A 26972-nucleotide genomic window follows, 5' to 3' on the forward strand; every position below is an offset into this window, starting at 1 on the left:
CTGGATTATTGGCAACGACCTTTAGCATGAAAACACGGACACGAATCGGAACATGGAATATACTGACCCTTGCCCAGCAGGGCAAGCTGGTTCAACTTGCAAGGGAAGCTAGCCGCCTGAAGCTTGAAATCCTGGGGCTGAGCGTGGTCCGCTGGCCGGGTACTGGCGAACACAGGACATCATCCGGGCAAGTCTTGCTCTACTCTGGCATACGAGGTGAAAATGCTACTTGAGAAAGAGGAGTTGGATTCCTACTGAGCCCAGGGGCACATGCGGCCCTGATGAAGTGGGAACCAATAAATGAGCGAATAATCGTTGCCAGATTCAGAACACGGGTTAGGAACCTTACGGCAATCCAGTGCTATGCGTCAACAGATGCTGCCGACCTGCAGGAGAAAGAGAGTTTTTACAGCCAGCTGAACAGCGTGGTTGAGAAAATCCCGAAGGGGGACGTCTAAATTCACATGGGCGACTTCAACGCGAATATTGGCTCAAACAACGCGGACCTTGAACGCGTCATGGGACGCCATGACCTAGGAGAGATGAGCGAAAACGGGGAGCTGTTTACAGAATTCTGTGGTAATAACGACATGGTCATTGGTGGATCGCTCTTCCCCCATAGACCAGTACATAAAGTCACGTGGGTTTCCCGCGACGGCCGAACAGAAAACCAAATCGACCACATCTGCATCAGCCGCAAATGGAGAAGGAGCCTTCTTGACCATCAACTTGTTATCGCTGAGATACGTCTGCGCGTCGCACGTGTCCAACGACGGGAGGAGAAAGTTGGGTGCCGCTACGACGTCTGCCGATTGGAGAATCCTGAGGTGAAACGGGCCTTTGTCGAACAACTTGAATCTCGAGCTTCGGAGTTGCCACCTGGTGGAACCGTCGAAGAGCAATGGACCGGCATCAAGAACGCCTTCATCACGACCAGAGATGAAACCCTCGCCAAAGCGCGCAGTGGGCGGGGGGAGTGGATCTCAGATGAAACTTGGAGGAAGATCGACGAGCGGAGAGAGGCGAAAGCCGGCATTGAGCGAGCGCGGACCAGATCGGCTAAGACAGCTGCCCGTCAACGATACGCCGAACTGGAGAGAGCTGTTAAACGTGCTTGTAGGCGGGACTAGAGAGCCTGAACTAACTCCCTAGCCGAACAAGGAGAAACCGCCGCCGCCAATGGTGATATCCGTTTGTTGTATGATATTTCTCGCCGCCTAAGTGGTGCGATGAATACAAAGATGCCGCTAAAGGACAGAGCTGGTCAGCTATTGACTGACCGTACAAAACAGCTTAAGCGATGGACTGAACATTTTGAACAACTCTTCCGAGTTTAAATGTCAGAGACCAATAAAACCAGCATTGTATGACGCCTACAGTTCGTCGAATAAATCACGTGAACTCGGAGGCGCCATCGATGGATGAAATTGTAGCAGCCATCAAGAGTATGAAATCCAATAGAGCGCCAGGGATAGATCGTATTTCAGCCGAAATGCTCAAAGCTGACCCATCTTTGTCAGCCCAGATGATGCATCAGCTTTTCAACAATATTTGGGAAACCGCAACTTTTCCGGTGGACTGGATGCAGGGCATATTGGTCAAAGTCCCTAAGAAAGGAGACCTAACGGAATGCAGTAACTGGCGTGGCATCACGTTGCTCTGTATTACTCTCAAAGTACTCTGTAAGGTAATCCTCAACCGGATCCAGGAGAAGATCGACGCTACTCTCCGGCGGCAGTAAGCTGGATTCCGTGCTGGCCGATCATGTGTAGACCATATCACAACGCTCCGCATTATTTTGGAGCAGATCAACGAATTCCAGGACTCTCTTCTGCTGGTGTTCGTTGACTTCGAAAAGGCGTTCGACCGAATCAATCACGAAACCATCTGGGGCGCACTTAGGCGTAGAGGAGTTCCAGATAAGCTAGTCCATCTCATCGAGGCTCAGTACGAGGCGTTCTCGTGCAAGGTTTTGCACGACGGCGTCTTGCCCGACCCCATAAGGGTTACTGCTGGCGTGAGCCGGGGCTGCATTTTATCACCGCTTCTGTTTCTCATCGTTATGGATGAGATATTAGTTGGAGCAATTGACCAATCGAGGATTGCCTTGGAATCCTCTAACGATGGAGCAGCTCAATGACCTCAACCTAGTCGACGACATTGTCTTGCTCGCACAACGCCGAAACGATATGCAAAGCAAGTTAGATGACCTCTCCGAGAGCTCCAAGGCAGCAGGTCTCACAGTCAATGTAGCGAAAACTAAGTCTATGCTAGTGAACACTGACAATTCCTCCAACTTCACAGTAGCGGGACAACAAGTTGAGCAGGTAGACGCCTTTCAATTTCTTGGTAGCCAAACAACGCCCGATGGTGGTACCAAGACTGATATAGCCACACGGATCAGGAAGGTCAGGTCTGCGATCAGTGCCTTTGCAGGTCTGCGAAACATTTGGCGCTCAAACCAGATCACTCTACGTACGAAAACCCGAATCTTTAATTCAAACGTTAAATCCGTACTGCTGTATGCCTGCGAAACGTGGTGCGTCTCAGCGGAGACACCGCAAAAACTGCAGATATTCATTAACCGGTGCCTGCGATACATCATTCGTGCCTGGTGGCCTGATAATTGGATATCCAATGAGGAACTCCATCGTCGGTGTCATCAACGGCCGATAGCCACAGAAATTCGTGAACGTAGGTGGAAGTGGATCGGACACACCTTGAGGAAAGGAGCGAACGAGGTTTGCAGAGAAGCACTCGACTGGAATCCACAAGGACAGCGTAGAAGAGGCAGACCCAGAGGCTCATGGCGACGGAGCTTAGTCAACGACATCCGGGCTGTAGACGAGAACCTGTCCTGGCGACAGGTAAAAGCCATGGCGGGTAACCGTCAGCAGTGGAGATCTCTGATTTCATCCCTATGTTCTGCCGGACCGGCGGACATGGACACATAAGTAAGTAAGTAAGACGAATGTTTGAAGAATATTTTGATCCCGTTCCTACAAAAACATTATGCAGATGGACAATACGTGTTTAGCCCGATGGAGCATCATCGCATTAAGCCAAAAAAACACAATCGTTCCTGAATACCCATATTCGATCCCATTTTTACCCAAAAACCACGACCGGAAAAATCTGTCTCAGTGCGCCCAATCGAAGATTTCTTCGGAACTTTGAGTTCTCTGGGGTTACAAAAATAACTGAAGAACCACGAATTGCAAACAGTTTATTGGTAGAATCAAGAGATGCAATCGCAAAGCTGACATGAAGGCCGTACAACACTCCTGTTCGAACATCAAACAGAAGCTTCGCCGAACAGCCAATTACGGACCGTTTTCAAATGTACACTAATTTTTTTTCAACAATGGATAATGTATCTTTAATTTCGGTAAATCAGATCTTCTTCATGTCTTTTTCTCATCTGTGTTCGCCAATGAAACAGCGTCTGACCAGGATGCACAAACCGCTGCCTCATACGTTCCAGCTGATTTGGTCAACTTGAATGTGTTTGAGATTACTGCTGACATGATAATAACCGCTGCAAAAAAACTGAAGCGTTCCTTCTCTGCGGGGCCTGATGGCATCCCAGCTGTAGTTTTGAATCGCTGTATTGTACCGTTAGTCGTTCCCTTACGCATTATTTTTAACAAATCCTTCGAACAAGCTAAATTCCCGAATATTTGGAAGGAGTCGTTTATGTTCCCAGTGTATAAAACAGGCGACCGCCGGAACGTTAGAAACTATCGCGGAATTACTAATTTATCTGCCGCGTCAAAATTGTTCGAAATAATTGTTAGCAGTATGATGTTGTCTCGTACAAAAAACTACATATCTTCAGCTCAACACGGCTTCATGCCTGGTCGCTCCGTTTGTACGAATTTAATGGAGTTCACCTCTACCTGTATCTCGCAAATAGAAAATAAGAAGCAAGTGGACGCAATCTACACGGACTTGAAGGCAGCTTTTGATCGGATCGACCATTCAATATTATTGCGGAAACTTTTTCGACTCGGTGCATCCCAACAACTAGTGCAATGGCTCAGCTCGTACTTGCGTGACAGGGTATTGCGCGTGAAGCTTGGCACGTGTATTTCTGCGCAATTTACTAATACCTCGGGTGTTCCGCAAGGTAGTAATATGGGACCACTACTTTTTTCACTGTTTTTCAACGACGTCACGTTGCTATTGGACATCGGATGCAGACTTGTGTACGCTGATGACTTGAAATTATTTCTACCTATTGGAAAAACTGATGATTGTCGCCGCCTGCAAGAATTACTCGATACATTTGTTGATTGGTGTAAACGAAACTGGCTCACACTAAGTGTGGCAAAATGTGAAGTGATAAGTTTTTACCGTATTAAAAGTCCGATTCTATTTAACTATCAGATTGAGGGGTTTGAGCTGCGCAGAGTAGACCACGTTAGCGACCTTGGCGTGCTACTTGATACTAAGCTAACATTCGACCTACACCGTGAATCGATTATTTCGAAGGCAATGCGTCAACTGGGATTCATTTCTAAAATTGGACGAAATTTCAATGATCCGCATTGCCTGAAATCCTTGTATTGTGCTCTGGTTCGGCCACTGCTTGAAAACTGTAGTATTGTATGGTGTCCTCAGCAGTTAACATGGAACCTGCGCATCGAACGAGTACAAAGGAAATTCATTCGGCTTGCCCTGCGACATCTACCATGGCGTCATCCCGAGATTCTCCCACCGTATTCTGATCGCTGCCGGCTACTTGATCTAGACTCGCTAGATTATCGACGAAAAACGCACCAGGCAGTATTCGTGGCCAAAGTCATCAACGGTGAAATTGATTCCCCCAGACTTTTATCTCTATTGGACTTTCGTGCTTCGCAACGGACTCTACGTTCCACCGGCTTACTGCAAACTCCATTCCACCGTACCGTCTTTGGATGTAATGAACCCGTCACTGCATGTGTTAGAACATTTTCTAAAGTGGAAGAATTGTTTAATTTCGACGAGCCATCGTATAAATTTGTACAAAGGTTAAGAAGCACCAATGTTTTATAGAAACCATTCATGTAGACTCTAGTCAGATGAAGTAATAATAATAAATAAATAAATAAATAAATAAATAAATGTATCTTTGCCTTTTTTTGATAGCTTAAGAAAAAAATTACAAAATTTTAGTTGTCACCCGTTATTTCGATTTTGCATGGAAAATGACCATCAAAGTTACCAAAGCTATGTTTTTCCTAGAGCATTAAATGAGCATTAAATTATTATCATTCTTGAGTATCTCTCTCTGCACCGAAAGTACCATTTTCGGACATTGCGCTACTAGCTTAATCTCAAGCTAGCAGAATATTGTTTTTTCTTATGAAACAATGAAGTATTACATTCGTCGTTAGGAGCATTAAGTACCATCAATTGAACATCTATTAACTGTAAGGTCCAACTAATGTTTTGCTCACTTTGCTCTGCCAGCTTAAAGGACATTAACCCTATAGCATATACCAAAATACTTGGTTTGGTAACGTTGGGTTTGTATTTTACTAAAAATATATCACAGGGTTCGCTTTTATGTGGATACCAAGAAATGCAAATTTACATTATTTTTACGAAATGTGTAAGACAACATGTTAATGAATGTGTCTCTATTTTTATTTCTATTTTTAGGTTTACCGCTTATCGTATACCGCGTTATATACTGTTTACGATGTAGCAAATGAGTAAGTATGTCAACTGTTGTACTTAGTTCTAGTTATTGACATCTGATTGAAAATTGAAGTTCCCGTTCGGTCCGTTCCGGGTAAATTGGAACATATTTACAAAGTTCAATATCGATCCGGTCTGATTCAACTCCGTTTCGGTTTCCCTTCGATCCCAGAAATTTTTTAGTTTTAAAAGAGTAGATAATTTTTCTTATTTATTTATTTAACTACTAGCTGACCCGACAAACTTCGTATTACCACAAATTAAACTGTGTTGTACATAAATCGTGAATCTCGGATGACCTTTGTTACAATCTCGAGTTTTGCAAGTTTCTGTGGAGTTTATGGGTGTTTTAATATACAAATTTTCCTCACAGTAAAGTAGAAAACCACTCCCCCCATTGCTTAGCCTGATAAAATAAAGCGGATAGCATTTAAATATTCGCCATCATTACAAACCATTTCGCCGAATACCATTTTGCGGAACACCAATTCTCGGTTGACCATAACGCGGAATATAGAGTTTCGCAGAATACCATTTTGCGAAAAACCTTACGCGGGATGTACCATTTCACGGAAAATGTTTTCGTAGAAAACACCATTTCGCAGGGGTGACCCAACTGATGGAAAGTAATATAGGTCAGTAGATCTAGGAAAATAAATAAACCTAGATAGAGGTGATCTTTACGGGGGCCTGACCCCCGCAGTGGCCGGCGCTTCCGACGTCAGGTCGCCTGCAACACTCGCGGTCTGAGGCCGTCTCGCGCTGAATTATCTAATGTTAATATTGATAGTTTTTGGTGGTCTTGTTATTGATTAATGTTTTATGAAAGAGTTAAAAATTTCTCGAGTTCGATTAGTTTTTGAGTAACGCAAAAATTTCTGTTTTATTTGTATGAGAATCCTTATCCCCCTACCACAGGGGTGAGGGGTCTCAAACCATCATTAAAAAAAATTCCTGCCTCCAAAATCCCCCACATGCCAAATTTGGTTCCATTTGCTTGATTACTTCTCGAGTTATGATGAAATTTGTATTTCATTTGTATGGAAGCCCCCCTCCTAAAAAAGGAGAGTGGACCTAATTCATCATAGAAAAAATACATGACTCCAAAAACACCCATCATTTGTATAGGAGCCCCCCCTCCTAAAGCGGGGAGGGGTCTCAATTTACCATAGAAAAAATTCTTGTCTCCAAAAACACCCACGTGTAAAATTTTGCTCGATTTGCTTGATTAGTTCTCGAGTTATGCAGAAATTTGTGTTTCATTTGTATGGGAGCCTCCCGTATTAGTGAGGAGAGGGATCTCTAACCATCATAAGAACCTTCCCTGGCACGAAAAACCCCTACATGCAAATTTTCACTCCGATCGGCTCAGTAGTTTTCGATTCTATAAGGAACATAGGACAGACAGAAATCCATTTTTATAGGCATAGATTTGTATGGGAGCCCCCCCTCCCGTGTCAGTCAGACAGACAGACAGAAGTCCATTTTTATAGGTATAGATAAAGCAAAGTTTTACACACTGGTATTATATCGCCGAGCATCAATTGATCGAAAGAACTCTACACGTTAACGAGGCTTCATTTGCGGTTTTTGCTCAGTAGCTCATTTCACTACAGCGAGAGCCTCAACCAAAAAGAATTATTCGGAAATAAGTGTAAAGAGTCATTGCAGAGTTAATTTATATCAACAATATTGCTTAGCGGAAAACCAGCAGTCATTAACTTTTAGTCAGAAAACCCAATTTCGGAAGCACTTTTTGTGCATTATATAAGGGTTCTGTATTTGAAAATTTATTCACTGCATTCTTTTTGCCTATCTGAACATAGCGAATATATTTTCATGAACAGAATTTTTGTTTCAAACAAAAAAAAAATGCTTTTGAAATGTATAAAATCAATGACGACTGATTTCACCTTAAGAAAGTATAGCTTTATCTTTTGTATTTACGGCGCTATGGGGCTGCAAGCAGCGATGTAGCTGCCCCATATGCATGCATTCGTATGTACACCAGTTCCAGTTACCCACGAGAAATAAGAATGTATAGCATGAACGAACCAGTTCGCCGCATGATGTCCATGGCAAATGACGAACAAAATTATTGATGATATTCATAAAAGTAGCATCGCTCATCCCAACAATATCTCGAAATGTTAACCCAGCCTTTCTTACAGCTTGCCTCAGGTCATTCAATATAACCGAACAAAATTCGTTAAATCGACTTCAGCTGCAAACAAGATGATTAATGTCGCCTTAGACTTGGCCGCAATCGCATATACAGTCATCCCAGTAATATAGACCAGTTAAACATAATGCTGATACAAAACTAGACTTATACAAATTTGGAAAAAGTTTATGTCGCCCCCCCCCCTTAAAAATATTCGAAATTTGAAAGGGCAAAGTGTTATATAAATATATTGCATTCTTTAGTGATAAGCAGATTTTTTACAGTTCAACGAGTTTACATCTCTAAATTATCGAATATATGCAGAGTTAAAGCAATTATCCCGTTGTAACCGTCGATTACCTCTTGGTCGCCGCAGTGGGTTCCGAATGATACCTAATAAACAAACCAAAAATGTCCCAACCGCAACGGGGTAACTGGTTACACTTGGCTGTAACGAGAATTGCCGTTTCTTGCAACCTAACACAAACTAAGAAGGCCGCGCCTCAACTCTAGTGGTTCCAAAATCCGTTACAGATCGGCTTCGACTTGTTCCTTCGTGATCGTGTTTAACAGAGTCCACTTAAGCGCCAACACAATCTGAGGGATTGTGATGTGGACCTGCAAGTTCTTGCCTACCTGGTTAGTTCACTCAGGGCGGGTCGTATCGATCTCTAACTCCCAACCAAAATCATGAACCAGAGACGAAACGCGAAAAATCCAATCAGCTTCAAAAAGTGAGTTACCTACTCAGGATGAAACTTATTATTAATTATTAGTCTTTGTTCACAAACAAAACGCTAAGTTAGCTTTTAATCCCATACTGTGTATTCTATCAATCACTTCCATTAATGATCTTGATTGTATATTCAATATTCTTGTTTCAGTTTAACTTAATGCGCGCTTACATGTACTTAAAAATATAGAGCTCTGACCTTAATAATGTTGGCGACCTAGGTGCCTACGATGTCCACTGCTACTTCCGCTTCAAGACCGGAATGCTCCGGTACACGGTACCACCGGTCGACGGTGAATTGTAGTTATCGAAAACCGCATAAGCATGCGGGCAGTTGTAACGGGAATCTACAACGCGATGTCGCAACGATGACCAAAAACGGATGGCGAATCGCACACCAAATTTATCGGTCGAAAACAGCTTAACATGTACACCAGATGCTGGTGTTAGCGATCGCCACGCGGAAGCGAACGAATCTTTCCACCGCGATCGTCGATGAAATTATCTACCCGACGCACGTGGTTTTGGAGGGTAACCACCGCACAGATCGATACCGAATTATCCACCGGTATTTTTGATGGGATCTGCTTAACCCGTCTCTTCGATGCACGTGGTGTCAAGGTGTAACCACCGAACGGAACGACACAGTACTCGATGAACGATCGATGCGAGAATTAGAGTTGTCCAAATCCTGCATAAAAACCTTCGTTCGAAGGTTTTATCTTCAAACGACACAACTCGCTTAGTATTACGTACTACGTAGTACAAAATTAGTCGCATATTAATTTTACCTGTGCAATATAAACTTCTCAACTTGATTGGCAGAAATCTTGCAAGTCGTATTAACGGTTTGGAGCTTTCAGTCCTTGTAGAACAATACATTATGTTAATTATCTAGACACATTTTATAAACCAGTAAACTTACTCAAAATGCGATATTACTAACTCGCGTGTCAATCACTACATAAATAAATTAAAATCTTCGATACTTTTCTTCGCTGCACGGTAGGTTTAAGTATTCACTTTAACTAAATTTTCGATCACTTTAGCTCTAAGAATTTTGCTTTACAGCTTCCTTACTTGGGGACTGCCTAGCTCGACGACTAATTTGCAAGAGGCCTGATGATCTTCCCTCGAGGTCTCTTGACGGTCAAAATGCTAACAAAAGCACTACGTGGCCAGACAAGTGGCATTTTCTGATTGGGTATCAATTTGACTGTACTGTTCATGTTATTTTGAGAGCTAGAGAGCTGATAACTTAAGTACAGAATCACGTTCTTTATTCGAACAGTCGCTGTTGATGCTGGTTCGTTTCCAAGCTAAAATTTGAGAACTCGCTAACGCTACTTTAGCTTGAGCTATTTGCCAGAACCGTTACACCGTTTGTATTGATCAACTTTCTTTCGTTTACTAAACTGTCTGGTTCCTGCTGCAAGTCACAGGCGACTATTTTTCTTGACCTTTAAGTTCCCGATGTCGAAAATTGAGATGCTTGCCATCAGCTTTTTGGTTCCATTTGCTTTAAATTTGGTTACATTTTAATTAAACTTGTTTTATAAGAACCGAATTAGATTGAGGCAAAAATCAATCAAACAATGGTTGAGTGAAATTCGGTACCACTTTCCATCATAGGTACTAGATATGATAAAAATAGAAACACGACAAATTAGACACTCCGGATCAGATATCAGTGCTTTCGGGGCTCCAAACTGGTCCAAATTTATTCCGTTGTGTCCAAGTACATACCATTCTGATTTAAACTTAGAACAGTCTCAACCTTCGAATAATAAATTTGATAAATTGATAAAATATTATGTTTTTTGTACACCACCGTGTTCGTTGTAATGTCCTCTATCCGGTGAGGTTGAGCTGTAGGACTCCTTATAAGAAATCAGCAGGTCCTGGAAAAAAGCGAGAACTCAGATTTTAACTTGGTTCGCATTCTCTTAGCGTTTCGTGCAAAAGTAGCTGTTTTTTCGTTTGCATTGTTTTACCAATTTTAGAATGCTTACCTTTCCACTTCGCGATTATTAGGTAAGTGCAAGATATGTATATACTAAAGCATAGTTAAAATACAATATCTCATGCATTATTTCAAAGATATGAGATAAATTAAAGTGTTCAAATTTTGAACCACGTTTACCGAGAATCCGCGGCCGCGGGACATGTGGCCCATACCACCCCTTCCCTCGTTCTTAAACCTGGCAGTTTACATACGGTATAATATTTTCGTCTTATATTAGAGTGTTTATTCAAAACATCTGAAATTTCCAGAGAAAAAGTAAAAATCTGAGGGGTTGTGCACAAGACACGACCGCATAGGTGACGTAGGACTACGTAAGTCTGTTTGTAGCGATAACAGGATGTATCCATGTATGTAATAATACGATTCTTCATATATACAACCTACATACCTACATAACCTACATAATCACGATGAAACCAGTCCATGCCAGGTAGCCAACTGCAAGTGACATGGCATAATTCTGGTCGTTTTGTTGTCGCGAGCAGCATATTTCCTACTAATTCCAGAACTTCAGCAGCCAGATATTCCATCACGGCAGCGGGACGAGTGCTCCAGCTCCAACACGCTTAGCATAGTTTCCTTTCTTCAGCAGCCGATGAACACGACCAACTGACGACGATGTGCACCGTAAGGCAAACAATGTTTCAAATACAACCTTTAAAATTATGCCACGGATGTGACGCGAAAACTGCCTGCCCGATGTGTCGCAAGCTAGCTGCTTACCGATGTGTCGCCAACGAAAGTCGCTGACCGAATGACGACGCGCAGTAAAAGGCATAGCAGCCAAAACCATTTCGTTCACTGGCGGATGAGTCGATGGATTCTTCAGTTTATTGGCGTCTCGCTTGGTGAATTTAGATGCCTTTGTTGCCTTATCCGGGGAAGCAGCAACAGCTGAAGCTCAACAATTTTCGATCGGATTCTATAGGGCGTAAATTAAATACAATCATAAGGAAGCTTAACCTACAGCTCATATCGTATATATTTCTGTCATTCGTGCTAGGGAAGCACTAACGAGGGAAGGCAAAAATATGAAAATAATTCAATTTTTCAATGACGCGTATTGGAAATCAATAGTTTTCTATATTTTTAATATTTTCCAAATCGATTTTTCGATTAATCGGTGCAAATATCTTGGAAATCTATTAAAAATTGACTGAATTATAAGCCGAAGCGTGAAAACGCATTTCCACTTTGATGCCGTCATTGCCAACTACCAATCACGAAGCGAGAATTCTGGTAAAACATAGGTTCATTATTTTCAATTTTTCAATAGTTCATCATCAAGAATCCATACTTTTCTTCATTTGGGCCAATTCTTAGAAGTTTTTCCAATCGATTGGTGTAAGATTATTGAAAATCGATAGGGAAACCACTAAGCTATTAGCGTTCAAAACCTGACCACTTTTCGAGAAAGATTTTTTTGAATTACCCCCTATACCAGCTACCTTCCTGAGAGACGTAGTCCTACGTCAAAATTAGTTTAAATTATTTAGCAGACCTATGACGCTGTTTGCTCCAAAATGGATGATGCAATCTAATCTGTCAAAATATTGTGCTCAATAGCAAAGAATGTAAGTGTTCTGGTGTATACTGACGTATTTTTGTTGTGTATGTGAAATCCACAAATTGGATCAATCTTTATGGCTTGGCACAATCTCACCCCCGTGAAGCTCGAACTTATCCAACGCATAATAACCTTTCAGTACATTGTAAACGATTAGTTTATATACCTTCAAAATAGCAAGCTGATGCGATTTCTTGTTTGGGTTGGTTTATACGGGACATTTTTTACAAGCGTTATTTCCGAATATATTTGATCGCGAACTTTGAAACCCTGTTTAGGCTAAATAGTTTGCTAATATTATCTGTGTTCCATTCTAGTTATGAATAAATATGTTATGTTCATGATCATTTTGAATTTAGGTTACCATTTTTTTTAGATATAATGAATTTTCACAAATAAACATTTTTGGTTTTTGGCACAATCTCACCCCCGTGGCACAATCTCACCCCGGATGGCGGTACCCTAATTTTGGATGCTAGGAACGTAAAACTCAATGATAAATTTTACCATGCATTAGATGCATGCAGAAAGTGACATGAACTGTTCGAAACATGAAATTTTCCAAACGGTTTGCACCCAAAGCTTGTTTGAGAACAAGGAACAGCTGAGGAAAAACTTTTTCGTTAAGTTTTGGCGACAGTTTGTTGTTGTTATCTGCTCCTCAGTTTTTCGAATTTTTTGATTGCAAAATAACGGTTTCTATATTGGATTTCGCTTGAGGCGTTTAGTAACTATTCTCAGTTCTGTGATATCGTGGAGTAATAGTAATTTGTGCGTCCTTCGGTGCAAAAAGGATTATTTTTTCGGATACCGCTAGCTGATTGTTTTGTGAGAGTGGCCAAATCACCGATAGCACAAGCTTCTTCGTCAAACGCTTCTGAAAGTATCTCGAGCCTGCTTTTTCTACGTACTACGAATCAACGCACACAACGCAATGAAGAAAAAACAATGCTGCGAATGCAATACCGAGATAAATGATATCGAACCAATGCGCTGTGGTTTTTGCGAAGCTTACATGCATATAAGCCAGCAATGCTGTGGCATTAACGTACGTGGCTTAAGAGAAGCGTTTGCTCTGGGAAAAGTTTTACTCGTGTGTTCAGCTTGCAGAACTGAACTAAACAACCGCAGCGTAAAAACATATATTGCCGAAAAACAGTTTCAAACTACCGTTGCTCCTTCAGTTCTCTCTGCGCAATGTCAACATCTGTGTGAAGTTGTCGAATCACTAAGCAACAAGATAGACAACATCTCACTGAATCAAATGCCACCGCTTGCTATCCCGTTTGCTACCACGCAAAATCAAACCGATACACCAGTCTGGCCTGTACGTGGTGCTAAACGTCGCCGTGAAGAACGTTTACCTTCTACTGCGGCGACTACCGATCGTGGAACAAAAGACATCACGTTGAATGATCTTTCGGTTCCTAGCATTCTACCCACCACGGCACCAGTTAAATTTTGGCTGTATCTGTCTGGCCTAAATCCGTTAGCCAACAACAGTGACGTGCAAAAAATTGTCTCGCAATGCTTAAATGTTCCGGATAATATCGAAGTTGCACGACTAGTACCTAAGGACAAGGATATCAATCAACTGTCCTTCGTTTCGTTCAAAATTGGTCTTGATCCGGCGCTAAAAACTCAAGCTTTGGATCCCGCGTCTTGGCCGGCTGGCGTACTGTTTAGGGAATTTGTGAACCAGCCAAAAAACTTCAGCCGACGATCCAGAGCATTGGAAGAGGAGATAATATAATTTCAAGGCGTTTTTATGTGGACGATGAGAACCTTAGTGTTCCCATCAGAGGCGAGTATTTTTGCGTTCATTCTGATTCTCCTGCCCTAAGTACCTCCGCATTGCAGTGTGACATCGACAAGACGAATGACATCAGCTTCTATTTTCAAAATGTTCGCGGCTTGAGGACTAAAATCGACGAACTTTTCTTGACGACTCAGGACTGCAATTTTGACGTAATACTTTTAAATGAAACTGGACTAGACGACCGCATCAACTCATTACAGCTATTCGGTACGTCTTTCAATGTATTTCGTTGTGACCGTAATGCACGCAATAGTGATAAATCTGGCTTCGGAGGTGTTCTTATTGCCGTAGCGCAGCACTATCCCAGCTCGATTATCGAAACTACCAACGGCACCCACATTGAGCAGGTTTGCGTGAATGCCACTGTCCGTGGTAAACAACTGTTACTTTGCTGCCTGTATATTCCGCCTAATAAGAGCCGGGCTATTGATATTGTAGATATGCATATCTCATCAATTTGTGAGTTATCAGACAAATGCACCGAACAAGGCACCATACTAGTGTGCGGTGATTTTAACCAACCTCACATTGATTGGGGATCAGATGAGAATCGAAATGTTTCTGCTACACAGTTGCCCGGTGCTAGTGCGGCTCTGATCGATGGCATGAGTTTTTTGAATTTATCTCAAATGAATACACAGCGCAACCATCTCGGGCGTTTATTAGATTTGGTTTTCTACACTGCTGGTGCTGGATGCTCGCTCTCGGTCAATAGTTGTGTAGCACCGCTGCTTCCCGTCGACCCGCACCACCCGCCGCTTATCATATCACTGCCTATTTGCAACAACGACACTGGCACTGATCTCGCATCAATAGATGAATGCAGCAAGTTGAATTTTCGGAAGATCGATTTTCATGCTGTGACACAGTATTTACTTTGCATTGACTGGAGTACTTTACTTCAGTATGATGATGTGGATGAAATGGCTTCGCAGTTTTGTGCTACAATTTCGCAATGGTTGATTTCAAATTTGCCTCTAGTAAGACGTCCCGCCACACCAGCTTGGGGCACCCCGTACCTACGGCAATTAAAACGGGAGCGCAACCGAGCTCAACGCGCACATCGTCGATCGAGAACATTGCAGACTCAGCGAAAGTTTAAGCGCTGCAGTGATGAATATCGTCGTTTGAATGCTGTTTTATACAAATCGTATGTGTTGCGTGTGCAAACCGATCTCCGCAGAAAACCAAAAAGCTTTTGGAATTTTGTCAATTCAAAGAGGAAATGTACATCCATCCCTTTATGCGTCTGCTTTGATGGAACTGAATCTGAAACTGTCGCCGATTCTTGTGAGTTGTTTGCAAACTTTTTCGCATCTGTCTTCGCCGAGAAAACAGCTTCGGACCTTGATGCGGATGTAGCTGCTGCGCATGTTCCATCCGACTTAGTTGACTTGAGCTTATTCGACATTTCTACCAACATGGTGATAGAAGCTGCAAGAAAATTAAAGCGTTCTTTTTCCGCGGGACCTGATGGTATTCCAGCTGTGGTGTTAAATCGCTGTGCCGAGCCTTTGGCCATTCCTTTGCGCACGATTTTTAACAAGTCATTCGAACAAGGTAAATTCCCTACTATTTGGAAGCAGTCATTTATGTTCTCAGTACATAAAGCTGGCGATCGTCATAACGTAAGAAACTATCACGGAATTACGAGCCTTTCTGCTGCGTCAAAACTGTTCGAGATAATCGTGAGTGGAGTGATTTTGTCCCGCACAAAGAACTATATATCCACAGCGCAGCATGGTTTTATGCCTGGTCGTTCCGTTTGCACGAATCTGATGGAATTTACTTCGTTTTGTATTTCGGAAATGGAGAACAAGAAGCAGGTTGATGTAATCTACACGGACTTGAAAGCTGCTTTTGATAGAATTGACCATACCATATTATTGCGGAAACTTTCCCATCTGGGGGCCTCTCAACAGATGATTTGTTGGCTAAGGTCATACTTGCGTGGAAGAGTGCTGCGTGTGAAGCTTGGATCCTGTATTTCTTCGCAGTTTACGAACATGTCTGGAGTTCCGCAAGGTAGCAATATGAGCCCGCTGCTTTTCTCGCTGTTTTTCAACGATGTTACGTTCCTATTGGGTGCTGGTTGCAGACTTGTATATGCTGATGACTTGAAATTGTTTTTGGCTGTTGAAAAAATGGAAGATTGTCGCCGCCTTCAAGCTTTGCTCGACGTATTTGTTAAATGGTGTAAACAAAACTGGCTTACAATAAGTGTTGCGAAATGCGAGGTGATGAGTTTTTACCGCTTAAAAACTCCGATTCTTTTTAATTACCGAATAGATGGAACTGAATTGCGCAGAGTCGACCATGTTACTGACCTTGGAATTTTGCTGGACACTAAGCTCACATTTAACTTACACCGCGAATCAATTATCTCGAAAGCAATGCATCAGCTTGGATTTATTGCAAAAATTGGTCGGGACTTCAAGGATCCCCACTGCCTCAAGTCGTTATACTGCGCTCTAGTTCGACCGCTGCTTGAGAACTGTTGCTTAGTTTGGAATCCTCAGCAAGTATCGTGGAACTTACGTGTCGAGAGAGTGCAGAGAAAATTTATCCGGATGGCCTTGCGACATCTACCGTGGCGTAATCCAGAGGAGCTCCCGCCATACTTGGATCGTTGCCGTCTTCTTGACCTAGATTCACTTGAACACCGACGTAGAATCCAGCAGGCAGTGTTTGTGGCAAAAGTCATAAATGGTGAAATCGACTCTCCCCAGCTTTTGTTACTCATGGATTTTCGCGCTTCACAGCGTAATCTAAGATCGACAGGATTACTGCAAGCACCATTTCATCGCACTGCTTTCGGTTGTAACGAGCCTGTAACTGCTTGCATTAGAACATTTTCGACAGTGGAAGAGCTATTCGATTTCGGACAACCATCGCATAAGTTTGTACAAAGACTACGTAACAGAAATTTTTAATTAGCAATTAGTATTCATGTAGACACTGTCAGATGAATTTAACAGAATATAAATAAATAAATAAATAAACAAATAGCCTGATATTCATGACTAAAAGGTTGCGTACGGCTTGCATACGAAGCTTGTTTGAGAACAAGCAACGGCTGAGGAATAGCCTGATATTCATGACTAAAAGGTTGACCAAGAAATAATCGGTTTCAAACGTGAATAGTTTCAGAGATTTGTATTCTTGAAGCATGTTGGCAGCACAGCATATGCGCTCTAAGTGAAAAAGTTGTAGAGACAAACTACTATTTTCACACTAGAGGTTTTCACGTTGCGCTTGCTATGTTACGTATACGGCGTATTGCGTATTTATACTGCCGTTACATGCATAACAGTTCCAACTCCATAGAAACCGGAACTGTAATGCGAATAGCGGCAGTATATACACGGAATACACCGTTTACGCAACATAGGACGCAAAACGATAATTTTCTATTCCTTGAAAAAGATTTAATACAAATCGAAACGTCGGAAGTAGAAGAAAAACGTTCGTTTTTATCAGTAATTTGATTGCAAAGCCGAAAAACAAAACTGAATTGAATATAAATATATCATAATTTGATGTTCTGTAAGTAATCTTGTTCCAAAATCACATACACTTTTTAAAAACAACAAAATGTAATCATATTCCATTCCCAATATTATGGGCCAGCTTTCAGGCTGGTCAGAATTATAAGTCAATGTTCCTAGTATTATGGTTCAGTTACACAAAATTGGTTTTTTGTTTAGAGAAAACCCCGAATTAATCCTTAAATAATTAATTCTGCTACAACAATTATTTTTCAATTTCTAAAGAACATCTATAATTATGTCGACTATATTTTTAAATATCATTTATCAAAATCCTTATTAAAAAGTAAAATTCACAAGAACGAACTGCGTGCAATAATAATAATTATATTTTCTTATCCAGGGTGCGTAAATATTTTATTAGCGTCATTTAATTTAGTTTAAACCACATTTTTTATTTTTAAAATTATTCGCATATGATTAAGTCACCAGCGCCGCCTAGGAGTCAAATCATGTTGCAATTGGCAATTGTAAAACGCTTCTAAACATTGCGTTTTCTATACTAGCCATCTCCCTTCCTATCGAAAACCTATAAAAGGCCGACCAGAGGCAGCACTATTCTTTTTTTTTTTGACGATCGACAGTCGGCTCGTCAGCAGTGTTGCTGTTAAAAATGTGCTAAAGATATTATAATTATACAAGTATGTAGTTAAAAACAAGTTAAGTATAGCGAGACAGTGTACAAGGTGAATAAAATGCGAAATTCAGTGCTCTCCTTGAGTTATCATCTGGTCCTTCAAACCGGACAAGCGTTGACACTCCGCTTACCCAGTGCTACACTCCTTCGGATTGGCGACCAACGTGTATCCACCATCACTATTTATTGGCTTGCTGCGCTATTGTTCCTGCGGGAATTATAATACAAGGCACATTTTTGCCTTACACAAGGTAATTGGCATTCCAATCTATCTATCCTCCCTCGTTTGGGCTACTGTGTCTTTCGCTTGCAGATCCTGATCAGCATGGTGGCGGAACGTCGCATTAAATCACTTCGACTGCGACAGCGCGCTAAAATTTTTGACGTAGGACTACGTCTTTGTTTACTATACTGGGACTGGGTAGCACTTTGTAAAAACGAAAAATAGAAGTGTAACGTTTGAATGAAATATTTCAAACGCTAATAGCTACTATACTACTGAACGAAACATAACAGTGAATACGTCGTTGGATAGATAAAATGTCCAGCAATTTTATAGTAACATATTAATAATAATTTTTTATACCCTAAATAGTAAAAATGTGTGTAAAGTTTTAAGGTCGAATTTTCCCATACATTTCCCTTGTGAACGCCTAGGCACGGATGACAATTAGATTTACGTTACATTTTGCATTATCCCCATCGCAGACATGCGAAATTGTTCGATAGCTTGCGCAATCAGTGTCGGACAATTATTTAAGCAGCAGCAGCCGATATGGTTTCCTCCACCACCTACACTAACTTACAAGTAGCAGCGGCAGTGCCAGTGACTTTAAAATAGCACACTTAGTTCGCCGCCTGCTCATTTATCGCACGATTGCACTGACGGACGGTCAGTATTTACCGTCGACGGCTATTGGTGGGGCAATACCAGCAATTGGCGGCAACGCCGATGGCAAATGGAGGCAAAAACGATGGAATTCCGGCGGAAACACCGGCAATTGGAGGCAAACCAAGGGCTTGGGATGGCAATTGGTGGCAAGACCAAGGACATTTCGCGGCAACACCGGTTGTTAGTGGTAACATTAATAGCAATTGGAGGCAAAGCCGATGGCATTTTGGCGGCAACTTCGATCGCAATTATCGTAAACCAACACTGATGGCAAACGGAAACGGAACGACTGACTGGCAGTAAATTCAGCAGCAGGCCGTTGTGGTCTTAAACAGTTCTTATAAGAGCTATAGTAATTGAAGAATGGAAAAATTTTTCTTCACTTTCTAAATGGTTAACGTTCCATTCGGATAATTATTTGAGCAACAGCAGCAGCCGATCTGGTTTCTCCCACACCTACACTAGCTTACAAGTAGCAACGGCAGTACCAGTGACTATAAAATAGCACACTTGGTTCGCCTTCTGCTCATTTATCGCACGATCGCGCTGACGGACGGTCAGTATTTTGATAAAACTAATCCATTTCTACTTTACAGTGATTTGGTATTTCCTATCACTCCTGTATTAGCGGGCAACCATCATCCTAGAGTATAAAGGACCGAATAGCGACATCCATCTATATATTGGCAACAGTAATTATAGTACTGATTTTTAAGAAGTGCTATCAGCTCAAACATAATTCTTTTCAGGGCCACCAAACAATTTCAAACGGTTTTTTTCAAAACCACCATTGATTCAATGAAGAATTAAATTAGAATATTTCGCTCTTCTTTTACAAATAAACACTCAAACAATGATACTCATAGATACTTAAATATGCATATGCCATAAATGCAGTTTGCATTAGTCTTTGATTTAATGATCAGACACAAAGTTATACTTCATCGATTAAAACATGTTATCAATGTAATGAGTATTATATGACACAGTGCTACGTCACCCTTTCGTACAACCCTTAGGGCTGTATACCTTGTAGTTTTTATCAATTTCTGAGATGGCCTTTTTTGGAAAATCGATTTTTAGTTTTTAAAATGCTCGTTTTTTAGTGTAGAATTAATTTTCATTTTTTCAGTAGTTTTTAATGAAAATTCAGAAAATTTCATAAAAGTCACTCATAGATCATTCTTTTGTAGGTGATATATTTTTCGAAAATACTGAAACACCTTTTTTCCTGTAAGGACTTAAAAAGTTTTTGTAAGAAAAATTACAAGATATACAGCTCTAAGCGTTGCACGAAAGGGTGACGTAGGACTATATCAGATCATTAGATCAAAGACGAATGTAAACTGCATTTCTGGTAAGTGCCATTGGTTAAGTGAATGTTTAAAAGAAAAAAGTGAAATAATCAGATTCAATTCTTCATTGAATGCGGCTTGGTGGCTTTTAAAATACGTGGACGGGGGTTCATAAGTACAACGCCTGCAACCATTGAGACATGGAGATTTCTTTTAAAAATCACTTGTGTGCATCATAAAGGTTGAAATAGTAATGAATGACCAGCTCACAGATTATTGTATTAAACATGATTGTGCGTAGCTTGTAGCGCTGTCGGTATTGGGCGCTGTTGGTGAAAACCGGTATTTCGGTATTGGTGTACAAAATACCGGTAGTACCGGTAAAATACCGGTATTGGCAGATTATTCGGAATCAATAAAAAAGTTAATGTAAATGTCTTCATTTTTCAAATATTAGATTCAAAATTTTGAACTTTCGAGATTTTTTTATATTAAATTGTACAGGAAAGGCGCAAAATGTACGCCAGCCTCGGTCCACTATGGGGGTTGAAATTGAATTTACAACTATGCTAAAAATAGAACTGGAGTCTGGACATTAGATTAGGACGTTAATTTGTATTCGGTCTTCACCTTGGACTTAACGTTTCATTTGAAATTGGGCTTAAAACTGAACTGGGAATGGGATTTGCAATTGGACGTGAAATAGGATTTGGAATAGAAATTTACAGCCAGCTATTAGAGAACAAGACAGTTACGGGGCTAATGCAACAATCCTAAGTCTTTCCTAGCAGAGCCTTTAATGGCAAGAATGCTCAAAATGCGCAAAGATCTCTGATATTATTTCTTAGATTCGTTATTTGAGAGCGTCGAATAATTTGGTGGCTCATACAATGAAACATTTAACATTTAATTACAATAAAGATGTTCTACTGTGACTCAAACGGGTACAAGAGCTTTGATTATTTGACCCACAATTTCACTCTCTTCATTTTTTTTCGTTCAGTGTATTGGACGGCGATAGTTTTATATCTAAACCGCGTACAGATTTCATTGCCGTTTTAATTGTTGAGTGTCTATTTTACTTTTTACCTTTGTTATACTATAACAAAGGTTTAAAAATTGGTCGAAAAACACGAAATTGATCCGAGGCCCGGAGCGTGTGTGTGTGTGTGTGTGTGTGTGTGTGTGTGTGTGTGTGTGTGTGTGTGTGTGTGTGTGTGTGTGTGTGTGTGTGTGTGTGTGTGTGTGTGTGTGTGTGTGTGTGTGTGTGTGTGTGTGTGTGTGTGTGTGTGTGTGTGTGTGTGTGTGTGTGTGTGTGTGTGTGTGTGTGTGTGTGTGTGTGTGTGTGTGTGTGTGTGTGTGTGTGTGTGTGTGTGTGTGTGTGTGTGTGTGTGTGTGTGTGTGTGTGTGTGTGTGTGTGTGTGTGTGTGTGTGTGTGTGTGTGTGTGTGTGTGTGTGTGTGTGTGTGTGTGTGTGTGTGTGTGTGTGTGTGTGTGTGTGTGTATGTGTATGTGTGTGTGTGTGTGTGTGTGTGTGTGTGTGTGTGTGTGTGTGTGTGTGTGTGTGTGTGTGTGTGTGTGTGTGTGTGTGTGTGTGTGTGTGTGTGTGTGTGTGTGTGTGTGTGTATGTATGTAATGATTTTTTCTATCGCCTGTTTCTCAGAGATGGCTGAACCGAATCGTTCGCTATTACTTTTGTTTGAAAGGTATTATTGTCTAGTAGATCACTATTGAGTTGCTTCGTGATACAACGTTTCGTTTAAAAGTTATAAGCAAAAATGTGAAAAATACGTGACATGGATTTCTCCGGAAGTACATGACCGATTTCAATGATCTTAGTATCAAATGAAAGCCCTTATTAAAGCTAAATTGTTCAGGAATTTGTTATTGAAAACAAACAAGTAGTTTAATAGTTAGCCTTAAAAAACCTGTTTTGACAAGGTAATAATTATCGCCTGTTTCTTAGAGATGGCCAAGCCGATTTATGCGCTATTAGTCTCATTTGAAAGATAATATATCCAAATAGATCACTATTGAATGATTTTTTGATTGGACGTTTAATTTGAAAGTTATGAGCAACCGTATACACCACACCAAAATAAACAATAATTTATAATGATTTTAACCAAGAAAATTTACCTAATTTCAATTATTTTAATATCAATCGAGAGGTTTTGACACTACGAATATATATGCAAAATTTCATAAGAATTGGTTTTACCGGTCAAAAGATATTAACCCTCGAATACTCGCGCCAACACAGTTACTCGCGCGCAAAATAGTCCCAAACCAAAGAAAACGTGTGCAAGGGAGTTTTGACTGGGAAAACTTTGTTTTAAGTTTCTCAAACCTTTAGAAGAGTTTCTTGAAATTGAAAGCTCTATCGTCTGGTAGAATTTAAATTTTGATTAATCCCCCTAAAAGTGAAATAAAAAATTTATTTTTCTTCAGTGTCCATATAACACATTGATGTGTTCTGCAAAGTTATAGAGCATATTATTACAAGAAATTTTGCTGAAGACAGTAACCTTCTATCTCTGCAGCAAAGATAGAAAAATCTTATTTATTGTATATGAATTTGTAAAATCAGTTCTTCTATTTTTGCTCTTTTTGTAATTGTTGTATAACTTTTTTATGTACTACAAAATTGTACAAATAATAAAAATACACAACTTTGCTGAATATAGTGTACCTGTATGTTTGCTTGTTTTGGAACTGTAGAACTTTGATTATAAAGAATACCCTAATTTTGACTCCGAATTACTCGACTACCAGCAGACGGATGCATTTTAAACTTTATAACAAAATTGAGTTGGAAAACCTACACGTGTTGTATCAAATACAGTAACCGAAGGTTAATAAAAATTGATGAAAATTATTCAAGAAAACTCTACTGATGTGATTCAAATAGAATAGCATTACAGGAAACTATGCATAGTTCAAAAACCTATAAACTAGACCTTTACTAGACAATGTATATGATAAGATTTCCTCTTACAACTTACTTTTATTTGCACTTACTCAGATTAATGATAACTTACTTATCCTTACTCAGTAATTTCATGAATAAAGGATCTATCAAAATTTAAGTGTTCCTATTTTGTTCAAATTTTGTAAACTTATTCAATTTTCAAAAATTTTATGTAAACCAACGCACTACGTAACGATAACCAATAGATGAATTATGTTCCGAAGCCGTGTCGATTTTTATCTCAAACAGCAAGTAAGACCGTATAACAAAGGTTCCTTTCACCACTAGGTGGATTAAATCGGGTTTTTTTACTTTACTTTACTTTACTTTATTGTCCAGTAGCGTAGGATATATTTTTTTTTGAAATTTGCCACTTCCGCGTTTCTATCACGTTAGGTACATTATTCTTATTTAATTATTCAACTAAAAACATAACAATTATCTTCCAGGTCAATTACATTAAATTCAAAACTAGTTTACACGGTTCCAAAAATTTATTGCTAGTAACTCGTGCAAAGCGTGAACTGTTTCCATCGCTTAAAACTGTTGTGGTTACTCTACTCGGCTAAATATCTAGTGATTTCTAGTGACAAGCTTTTTCGATCGGCTTGTTTGTTTACATTTTACATTGGGCTTCCATCAAGTAAACTTTAGGGCATTATCCACCGGCGGTCACATTCGATATATCGTTCTTATCGTTTTATATTCGATCTACACTGAAAACAATATTCCGTTACCGTTCACTATGGATAATGCTTGTGACCAATGTGCCAAATCGGTCAAGAAGGAGGATGAGCATATTATATGCATGGGCTTCTGTGACCAGGTTGCTCACACAAAATGCGCCAGAATAAACACATCTTTTATGAAAGTTTTGCACGAGCGAAAAAATCATTTTTGGCTGAGCGATGAGTGTGCCAAGTTAATGAGGATGGCGCATTTTAAAAAGGCTTTGTCATCGGTAACTAGTGTCGTCGCCTCTATTGCAAACAATCATGGCGAAGCAATCAATGAATTGAAGGAGGCCGTTTTGGTTAACGGTAAGCATGTGGAGCAAATCACTAAGAAGGTTCAAGAAAGCTCTACTACACCGTTAAGCTCAAGATTACCCATCGGCGAGCCCCCAAAGAAACGTCGTCGTGATGAGGCTCCTAAAAATGCTAAGCCGTTACTTGGTGGCACCAAGTCATCAACATCTAAAGGCGTTGCCACAGTTTCTCCACCCGTTGAATCATTCTGGCTATACTTATCTAGAATCCATCCAAGTGTAAAGACGGAAGCCGTTGCCGATCTTGTCAAAGAGTGCTTGCAATTTGAAGAACCCATTAAAGTAATTCCATTGCTAAAAAAGGATGCGGAGTTGAAGGCCATGAACTTCATTTCGTTTAAAGTTGGAATGGACAAAAAATATCAGAGCAAAGCGCTTGATCCGGATAGTTGGCCCTGTGGAATATATTTTAGGGAATTCGAAAACAACACAAAAAACTATTGGGCCCCATCGCAGGTCCAGATTTCTTGTGTCACACTAGGAGTTTATCTATCAGGTATCAGGTATCAGCATCTTTGGCTCGAGCAGCACGTTCCTCACAATCATGTGGAAGATTTGTGCCTTGCCCATCTTGCCCGTGTCATCATTTACCTGATGAGGACGGGAAGGAAAACAGGAGGAATAGGAAGGGGTGGATGAGGAATTTGGACAAACACAAACATATATATACCGAGAGATTTTTGTACCCCCGAGGGGATACTGCAATCCTTGGTAGTTAACTTATCAAAAGTACACCCCCTGGGGGGTATACTCACGATAAATAAGAGCTTATAGCTCAATACCACTTTCGGTAAGGAACATCAAAATGTCTCGTAATTTTAGTTTCCTAAAATCCGATTCATTCAAGACGTAGGATCCAAAGATCCTATGGCGCAATTGTGCTACTGCAGGACAGTTGCAAATTACGTGATATGGTGTACCGTAGTCGGATTCACATAAATTACAATGAAACGATTCAGCTCGCTGAATCGTAGCCATATGATAATTTAGTCTGCAGTGACCAGTCAGTGATCTGACAAGAATACTGCAATTTACCTTTGAGTGTTGCAAAAGAAATTTCGCAACCTTCTCACAAGGCTTAACAATGAAACTTTTCGTTTGACGACAAGTTTCAAGATTTTCCCAATAACGTACATGTTCAGATGAAAACCAAGATCGAATCTTTTGTTTTATCCAACATGCCGCAATTGGTAAAGCAGGTTCCGGTCCGAAAACCGACTTTTCTGCTCCAGATCTTGCAAGTTCATCAGCCCATTCATTTCCGGTTATATCAGAATGGCCAGGAACCCAAACCAGATGAACGGCGTTTATAATGCTTAGTTCTTCTAATTGGGTGTGGCAGGCGATGACTGTTTTAGATTTAGAATTAGCCGCACAAAGGGCTTTTATAGCGGCTTGGCTGTCAGAACAGAAGTAGATAATCTTGCCTATCAGTTCTTTCTGAAGTGCAAACTGAGCTCCGCACATAATTGCAAAGATTTCAGCTTGAAAAACGGTGCAGTAACTACCCAACGAATAGGATTCCTCCAATTCCAGCTCACGGCAGTAAACACCAGCACCCGCGCGACCTTCGTACAAGGAACCATCGGTATAACAGACCACATAGTCGGAAATTTTCCTTTCCATGTAGCCTGACATCCAATCCGCTATAGGAGGAAAGTCACTTGAGAAAGTCCTATACGGGAAAGTACGCATGAGCGTTACATCGCTAGGAGCAAGGGCAAACTTGTCCTCAGCAACAATTTGCGACCACAGTCGAGTATGACCAGTGGAACCGTCCACAGACTGCCAAAGGCCAATCGCGTGTAGTCGATAAGCACATATTAGTGCCTCTTGCTTCAGGTGGAAGTGTAGAGGTTTAATATTGAAAATAGCTTCTAGGGCGGCAGTAGGAGTTGTAGTAAATGCACCAGACATTGCCATTAAACACATCCTTTGAAGATGGTTTAGCTTTGTCTGGACAGTCACAACTTCCCCTCTCTGTCACCATACAAGACAACCATACGCCAGTATTGGTCTGACAACGACCGTGTATAACCAGTGTATGTATTTGGGTTTAAGCCCCCAAGAGTTGCCAATTGCTCGTCTACATTGCCCAAAGGCCATGCACGCTGTTTTAATTCGGAAATCAATATTTGTGGACCAGTCAAGCTTGGAGTTGAGAATCAACCCCACGTACTTCACTTCGTTCACAACATCAACATCCGAATCGTAAAAGCGCAGAGCGCGAGCTCCATTGGTATTTCTACGTCTTGAAAATAAGATGATAGATGTTTTGCTCGGATTTACCGAAAGTGCAGTTTCTCGGCACCACGTTTCTACGACACGTAGTGCCTGCTGCATTAAGTCAAATAATGTGCTTATGCACTTTCCAACTACTAGGATGAGATAGTCATCCGCAAAACCATATGACGGATAGCCTAGACCATTGAGTTTCCTCAATAGGCCGTCCGCCACAAGGTTCCATAAAAGAGGCGAGAGAACGCCACCTTGTGGACATCCACAAACACTTTGCTTCCAAATGCTTGCTTGCCGTAAGGACGAAAAAAGCAATCGGTTACTAAGCATTTGTTCTATCCACTTTA

The 26972-nt window shown here is 40.8% G+C and overlaps 1 protein-coding gene across 1 annotated transcript in view; it reads left to right on the top strand.

Annotated features, from left to right (window-relative positions):
• Positions 1 to 26972, top strand: part of LOC128738116 (dipeptidyl peptidase 4) — a gene marked incomplete at its 5' end in the record, with an annotated part of 707787 nt that overhangs the window by 150196 nt on the left and 530619 nt on the right. The window contains one exon of the mRNA XM_053832982.1: positions 5650 to 5702. Within this exon, the coding sequence (XP_053688957.1) occupies positions 5650 to 5702 (53 nt within the window). The remainder of the gene's footprint in view (positions 1 to 5649; positions 5703 to 26972) is intronic.

The sequence above is a fragment of the Sabethes cyaneus genome, chromosome 2 (genome assembly GCF_943734655.1).
Source record: "Sabethes cyaneus chromosome 2, idSabCyanKW18_F2, whole genome shotgun sequence".
NCBI classification, from domain to species: domain Eukaryota; kingdom Metazoa; phylum Arthropoda; class Insecta; order Diptera; family Culicidae; genus Sabethes; species Sabethes cyaneus.